Below are 8079 nucleotides of genomic sequence, written 5' to 3' on the forward strand. Positions count from 1 at the left end.
TATTCTTTAACATACAAACATACGGAAAATCTTGTACATAATACTCAATTTAGTATTGATGCTTATATATTTTATTTTGTGATGTTGAGAAATATTTTTTTCCCTAATGGGTCTTACCAAAATTAATTAGTGGTCATAAGGAGAGACATCACTTATTATATACGAGGCTAATAAATTTCCTTAAAAAATAAAAGGTTGGTTTAAGGTTTGCCTAAATTAATTGTAACTCTGTTATGTAAGCATGGTAGTGATGTAAGATGTTGACAACTCACCAAAATTAAAATATAATTAATACATATTAGGAGGTTATATTTTTTAAAAAATATCTTCATATAATATGTATAGGAGATTAAATTTATCAAATTTAAGTAATGTTTTAATAATTTTGTATTAAATAGCATAATCGTCTAATTAAATTCTTAGGAGGGTTAATTTTATCTTTTTCACAATAAACCACAGGTATTTATGAAAATTTTTTATCATTTAAAGCTAATTTTAAAATAGTACTAAATTTAAGGTAAAGTTAAAAATTAATAGTTGAATGGTGGTGATCCAACATAAACACATCATTAGAAGACACTATTATTTAAACAATCAAAACATTTCTAACATAAAGAATATTAGATGTATATAATCATAATATATACAACATGAAGATTTATAAATAATAATTTATATCATGAGAAATACCTTAGAATAGTTCAAAAATAATTGTGTCACAAAATAAACTCCAAGAGTCAAAATGACCAAAACAAAATTTCACTAAAGAGCTAAATGGTAATTATACCCCTACTCTAGAGATATATAAAAATAAATAATTCTTAAATAGTTTTTTATATAAATTTTTTTGACATTTTTATTTTTTGAGAACAATACAAAAACAAATTTCATATTTTTATATCTTTTTCTAGAAGTTTTGTATGACAAGAGTTTTTCCGGTGTGGTTGTCACTTCAGTTTTAAAACCATTGGTTTTCAAATAGTTTTGAGGTATCCGTTTAAGCTCAAACCTAACTCCGGATGATATCCGTTATCCAAATTACCGCTACAAGATCCATTACAATAGTTTAGAGCACATAACTCATATTTAGTTACAAATGCTGGGTAGGTACAATTAGAACCATTATCCATCAACTAACATAATGAATTCTTTAATCTGATTTGGTTTATCAGAGAACCAACTCATTTATTCCGTAGGTTTATCACAATTAGCATTAAAGTAGATTTGATCCGCCCTTAAAAAAGGTGGGATTATTTTAGAGATCACACGAAGTTCTTATGTGTTGGGTTGCGGCACCATAAAGAATTCATTTTGAGATGACAGATTTTAAAATATTTAAGGTGATTCATTAATAATGGTTTTGTATGTATTTATTAGGTGATTCAATATTTCTGTTATAATATTTTTTTTGGGTGATGATTGATGAACGATGGATCATTAGAGAGCACGACAAGTTCATATATGTTTCAAAGTTTTCGCATCGTTAGGAGTTCACTCATGATGACAGATTTTGATTTCTGTAATGTGATACTGTATTATTTAATTTGTATGTATATATTAGGTGACTAATTATTGATGTCAATATGTTCTGACAAAACGAACTGGTTAATAGGATAGATTTGTTATGATGTTTGACTGGTATATTATTCAGGGGAAAATCGCATAAAAAACTTTTAAGGTGGCAGTCAACTTACACTTTAAACCCTAAGAGTATTTCACAAACATTTTAAACCTCTAAAACCACAATTGTATCAAAATAAACTATCAATCTGGTTTATTTGTACATCAAGTAAAAACGGTAACCGGTACTGTACAAAACCGATGACGTGTAGTATTTTTTAAGTTGTTTTATTAGTAAAATAAATATAAAAATATAAAAAATATAAAATTCATAAAATAATTCAAAAAAATCATAAAAGTCACTAAATATTTGCAAAATTCACCAATTTTTTTAAAAAATTATTTTATCGATAATATATATATAAAATACAGAAAATATTAAAATTAATAAAAAATTCACAACAAATCATGAAAATCACTAAAATTCACAGGACAATTAAAAATCATCAAAACAAATTTAATTATTTTATTAATAAAATAAATAGAAAAATACAGAAAATATAAAATTCATAAAAACTACAAAATAAATCATTAAATCATTAAAATTCTCAAAACTCAAAAAAATCACAAAATATTTAAATCATTTTATGCATAAAATAAATATAAAAGTACTGAAAATATAAAAATTCATACAAAAGTTCAAAAAAAATCATAAAAATTCATAAAAATTCACAAAAAAAATCACAAAAAAATATTTATATTATTTACTTGATTTGGTTCACAAGAATCATTTGAAGATAATGATTTTTTTTCTTTGAATTAGAGTAATCATAATCCAGAGACTGGTTGCTATTTTGGATTCTTTTATCTGTTATGTTTTGTATGTGTGTTGGTTGGATTTGGGAAAGTTCATGATTGTTAAATGGAAGAATGGATACTAATGATAGCTTGAGGGTGCCAGTTTATATTTTCTGTATTTTATACTTGTTTTATTAACAAAATAATATAAATATTTGTTGTAAATCTTTTATTTTTGTAAATGTTTATGACTTTTTATGATTTGTTTTGAATTTTATAATTTTTTTATATTTTTATATTTTCTTTATTTTATATTTATTTTATTAATAAATTATTTTAATTTTTTGGGTGAATTTTTTGATATTTGTAAAATTTTAATGACTTTTATGATTTGTTTTGAATTTTTTTTATGAATTTTTATATTTTCTGTATTTTATATTATTTTATTAATAAAATAATTTTTTTAAAAAAACACATCAACAATTTTGAACAGTACTGTTAACCATTTTGATTTGATGTACAAGTACGTCAGATTGAAGGTTTGTTTTGATACAAGTATCACTTTGGAAATTTGAAGTGCTTATAAAATACTCTCAGAATTTAAAGTATAAATGGCTGCCACTTTGAAGGTTTTTATGCGATTTTGTGATCATTAGTGATTCAAAAATTAAGATATAAATGAAACATGATAATATAGAAAAGTTCTACTGAAAAAAATAACACACATTAAGTGAAGCTGTGACTTCTATTTTAATATAATAGATAACATATAATACTTATTGGCTCCATGTGGCTGATTCTTCTAGTATCAATTACATAACCTTACAAGTTTGTGAAAACTTAATTTTGGCAAGTTTCAAGATATTGGTATTATTTTTTTTAACGCTGATTTATTACGATTTTACAATTATGATATAGGAAAGATTACATAGACGATTCTACAACCGACAATACTACCTGCCTTATGAAGACCTACGCCTAACTGCATCACCTGAGCCGTCCTATGAAGATCCACGCCTGACCAGATTTACTTGCATCATGTTGAAGATCTCTTGCAAGCCTTTCCAATGTAGTCTGCATAATTATTTAATAAACCGTTTTCTCCGAAACTTGATATGTTTCCTTCTTTGAAATGGGTTTTAAAGTTTAACATCTTGAGTCTTGACGCTCAAATCTTGTTGAAAAATGATTGATGTAGTCTGTTACTGCAAACTTTGTAAAGAAAGCAAGTGACGTTTAATTTGTTATTACTTTGTCCTATAAGATGAGTGATTCGTCTCCAATAAAGGAAGGCTCATTAGGACAAAATAGAGTTGGTTGGATTATTCTAGATCCTGAACTGCATCGCTTTGTGGACGTTGATTGATATTTTGATAGCTTTGCAGGCCAATAATATAGGTGGCTTGCTGCCTTGCTGGTGGTCAGTCACTTGATGTTGATGGTCTAAGAGTTGAGACAAGGATAGTAGGGACTACTACTAGGTAGCTTTCCTGTTAAATTTGAAATCAGCCTCATGAATATGCTTGGATTGATGTATTCAAAAGTTTGAATTGTCTTGTTCATATCAATAAAGAGGTTAAGGCCAACAAAAGAATATTACAACATCATTACAAGAAAGATCGTTGTTTTTTCTTCTACACATCAAAACATTGATTCTCATGTCTTTGGCCTTTCTACCACAACAAACTAAACAACACACAAACACAATACAAAAAAAAGAACACAGATGCATAAATCACCCCAAAAAAAAAGAAGTTAAAAAACGAAAGATTTACAACAAAACAAAAGATTAAATTCTGAGTCCGTGACGTGAAGGGAGGACGTGACGTGAGAGACAAATTCTATTAAAAATCTAATGCGGGCTTACTGCTATTCGTTGCCTAGGTTCAAAGATCCGTCCTTCATTAGCTTGATGCTTAGGCTATTGAATCTCCCTCTCGAGTAATGTCGAGACGCCTTCCTCCAATCCGTTCCTGTTTTCATCATTGCCGCAAACTCTTCGTAGCTTATTCTCCCATCCTAATGTGTCAGTAATCCATATTAGGCATAACCAGAAGAAACATCATTTACACTAACTACATGATAAGTGAACTCTCTACACAAAGCATTTGCAGCACATTCAACACTGAGACCATTCTTGCTTTAGTTTATGGGGGACCGCTTGCACAACAGACAAAGACCAGAAAAAAAGTGACTAAAGCTACTACATGTTTTGTCCTCACCTCGCATGCTTTAAGAACTTTTGCAAAGCATGTTTCTGTTACCTATTTGCAAGTCTATCATGCATATGGAGCAAAAAGAGATTTAAAAGTCATACTCTCCTAAAAACTCTGGTTTCCTGATAGTCTTGCAAAAGGAAAGATCCTTTTGAATATGAGATCATACCATGCATAGAAGATTTGACACTTACCTTGTCTGTGTCAACTTCTTGGAATATATCATTGGCGACATCCACACAGTCATCCCCTCCATCTTCCTTTAAGGCTTCACAAAGCTCTTGGGGCAAAATGTACCCGTTTCCATCCTTGTCAAAGTAGGAGAATGCTTTGCGGAGATGCTCATCGTTTGCTACCTTTTGCAGGTGGAGAGAGACTGCAACAAATTCCCCATAGTCTAGTGTTCCTTTCCCTTTAGTATCCACCTATGTTTTATACAAATATGAAGTTCAAACACCATAGTAATGACAGGATCATGCTTGCTCGGTCAAGCAATCAATAATTAAAAGATATGATAAGTAGAAGGGGAAAAGTATGTTCACCGCTTCGATAAGCATCTGAACTTCTGATTCAGCTAGCTGTGTACCAAAATCGCGAAGTCCAGCTTTCAACTCCTGGATGGTAACAATACCATCTTTGTCAGTATCCATCTTGTTGAACATTTCTTTGATGTCTTCTACTTCTTGTGAAGATAAAAATTCAGCAATAACCTGGTGTGAACAAAGGTAAGTAAGCTAACTTTGGTCTAAAGAAAGCGACTCATGCAAATAAACAACTTTTGAAGCTGATTAACTAACCCTCAAAGCTTTTCTCTTGAATCTGTTCATCACTGAAAACTGCTTTAATCTGGACTTCACAACATCTCCAAGAGGAACATTTGGAGCTTTCTTTGCATTTTGAATCCATGGGTGCTCTACAAAATGAGAAATAATATCAAATTTAGGAATAAGGATAGTAAAAGATACAGGGAGTAAGAGCAGGAGTAAAGGTGGATTCTATGTACCAAGCACTTGCTTTGCAGTCAGCCGGCGCTTTGGATCAGGCTCTAACATCTGTCTGACAAGATTCTTAGCAGTCTCCGAAATGTTTGGCCACGGTTCCCTCTTAAAATCAATTATACCGCGTAGAATAGCCTGAGCAACTCCCTGTTCCGACTCTGTGGTTGAAAGAAAGAAAAGAAAAACTGGCTGAAATTATGAAAACTAGATTGCAAGTACTATAATAGACATAGTTAACCTCTGTGAGATGACATAAATGTTTATTATAAGACTCAATAAGTATCAGTAAGCAACTGCTCAGAAATAGGGTACCGAGGAAAGTGTGAACAGACCTGCCCAGAAGGGAGGAACTCCACACAGCAGAATATAAAGAATGACTCCAGCACTCCATATATCTATTTCGGGTCCATAGCTCCGCTTAAGCACTTCAGGTGCCATGTAATATGGACTGCCAACTATCTCCGAGAACTTCTCACCTAAAAATGTGCAAGCATTACATTATATTACATTACATTAAGGACAATTAATCTGGCCAAGATGCATCTATGGTGTCAATCAAGCAACAAGGACTGGGCAAAGAAAAATTCTAAACCCGAGATCCGAACCTAACTCGAACTAAAAAACGAATCCGAGCTGTGATAATACATGAATGAATCATGTAGGGTGATATAAAATATAAACTCAGAAGTATTATTAACTGAACCTAAACAACTAATCCTAAAAACTAAAAAAATCTGAATAACTCCAAGAAACCCAAAAGAAAACTTACCTGAAAAATCTGAATTAGCTGCATCAGAAATAAATATTCAAAACCTAATTACTTCTATGTTTATTTTGATATGATATTTAAAAAATACCTGATCTGGAACCAAAACTATCCAAAGTTATGATCCAAAATGGATCTTAAACAGAGTTGTAGTAAAATATTATTAACAGAACTGATCCAAATATATAGATGATTACAGAATCTGAATCCACAATGCAGTGACACACACCTGGCTTGAAGAAGATGGACAATCCAAAATCAATAGCTTTGAGAGGAGAGTTCTCCTTCTTGTTAGCGAACAAAAAGTTCTCCGGCTTCAAATCCCTATGAATAACCCCATGCTTGTGGCACAACTGCACCACCTCCACAATCGTCTTCGTAACCCCCGCGGCGGCGCGCTCGGTGTAATGCCCTCTCGCAACAATCCGATCGAAAAGCTCGCCGCCTTCGCAAAGCTCCATCACCAAATGCACGGCGTTATCGTCCTCGCACGCCTCCTTGAGAGTCACGATACTCGAGCTCTTAGGCAGATGCTTCATGATCGCCACTTCCCTCTTCACATCCTCGATGTCCACGGCGGTCCTCAGCTTCCTCTTCGAGATCGACTTGCAGGCGAGGAGGTCGCGCGTGGACCTCTCGATGCAGAGGTACGTGACGCCGAACTCGCCGCGTCCGAGCTCTCGGTCGAGTAAGTAACGCTCCTCGATGTTCTCCTTGGGGACTTCGCTCAGGACTCGAATCGGAGCTAGTTTTTTCCCGCCGGAAGCGTCTTTACGGTGGTGATCGCGGCCGGAGTAGTTCGATTTGACGTCTTCTCTAGCTACAGCGGCGGGAGATCTGCAACAGTTCCCCATCACTTGAAGCTCAGAGGTAGAGAGAGAGATCTTTGGGAAGGACTAACTAGCTAATCTAGGGTTCCACATTCTAGCTTTTGGAGAGGATGGTGACAGTGGGAATCTATGAAAGCTAGCTGGAGAGAGAGAGAGAGAGAGAGAGAGAAGAAGCGTACGGTGAAGAATGATGAGTAGCTAGAGGGAGGTCTCTCTTCTTTTGATATTTTCTATAAATCTTTTTTTCTTTTATATTTTTTTCTATCTTTGTGAAACTCAATCATGATGTGGTGGTCTCTCTGGTTTCTTTTTCTTTTTGAAAAACGGTCTTTGCTTGTTTGGTAAATCAAACACTTTATAGGATTTATATTTTTTTGACGACAAAATAGTAAGATTTATTTAACATATATATTTTCCATATATTATTAGTGGAAATTAATTATTGACATTTGTTAAATATGTCTACATTTTTTTTAATTTTTAGTACCAGCTAAATGTTAATTACAGACGGAAATACTCTCGATGAGTTTTGTGTTTGTAAAAAATATATAATTATATGATTTACTTAGAAAAAGTATATACATATTTATCCTATAAAAGTAATATTAGATTTTCAACCTGTGTTTTGAAAGTACAAGATTATTACTTGGTATAAATTCTTTTATGTAATGAAAATGACGACTTTTATACATGTTTTAATACTTTTAAGTTTTTATATAATTTATATTTAAATTTGTGTGTGTGTGATTGTGATTCTTAAGTGGATTAAATTTTGGATAATTATGACATGTACTATGAAATTGTTTATTTTAATCATCTGTATAACCTATTTTGCATTAGTTTTATTACAACTGGTTTAAATTTAAATAAAATAATCTATTTTTAATTCGTTCTACATTGATCAAAATTGA

General features: G+C 32.0%; 1 protein-coding gene across 1 annotated transcript; it reads right to left on the minus strand.

The window, feature by feature from the left end:
* Window positions 1-3900: 3900 nt before the first annotated feature.
* On the minus strand, window positions 3901-7397 carry LOC106445650 (calcium-dependent protein kinase 13). Its single transcript, XM_013887241.3, has 7 exons — window positions 6568-7397; window positions 5905-6048; window positions 5578-5730; window positions 5372-5487; window positions 5117-5284; window positions 4769-4999; window positions 3901-4377 (listed from the first exon to the last, which is right to left on the minus strand). The coding sequence occupies exons 1-7, from the start codon at window positions 7190-7192 to the stop codon at window positions 4228-4230; spliced, it is 1587 nt and encodes a 528-aa protein (XP_013742695.2). The 5' UTR covers window positions 7193-7397; the 3' UTR covers window positions 3901-4227.
* Between the last annotated feature and the right edge of the window lie 682 nt (window positions 7398-8079).

This window comes from Brassica napus, chromosome A4 (genome assembly GCF_020379485.1).
Source record: "Brassica napus cultivar Da-Ae chromosome A4, Da-Ae, whole genome shotgun sequence".
NCBI classification, from domain to species: domain Eukaryota; kingdom Viridiplantae; phylum Streptophyta; class Magnoliopsida; order Brassicales; family Brassicaceae; genus Brassica; species Brassica napus.

Bases quoted from the DNA above. Each gene is read 5' to 3' on its own strand.
- LOC106445650 (XM_013887241.3), bottom strand. From the start codon at position 7,192: ATGGGGAACTGTTGCAGATCTCCCGCCGCTGTAGCTAGAGAAGACGTC. The intron at 5,285-5,371 runs GTTAGTTAATCA...TGTTCACACCAG, and splicing joins TCAAGAGAAAAGCTTTGAGG to GTTATTGCTGAATTTTTATC. The intron at 4,378-4,768 runs GTAAGTGTCAAA...CTGACACATTAG, and splicing joins AAGAAGTTGACACAGACAAG to GATGGGAGAATAAGCTACGA.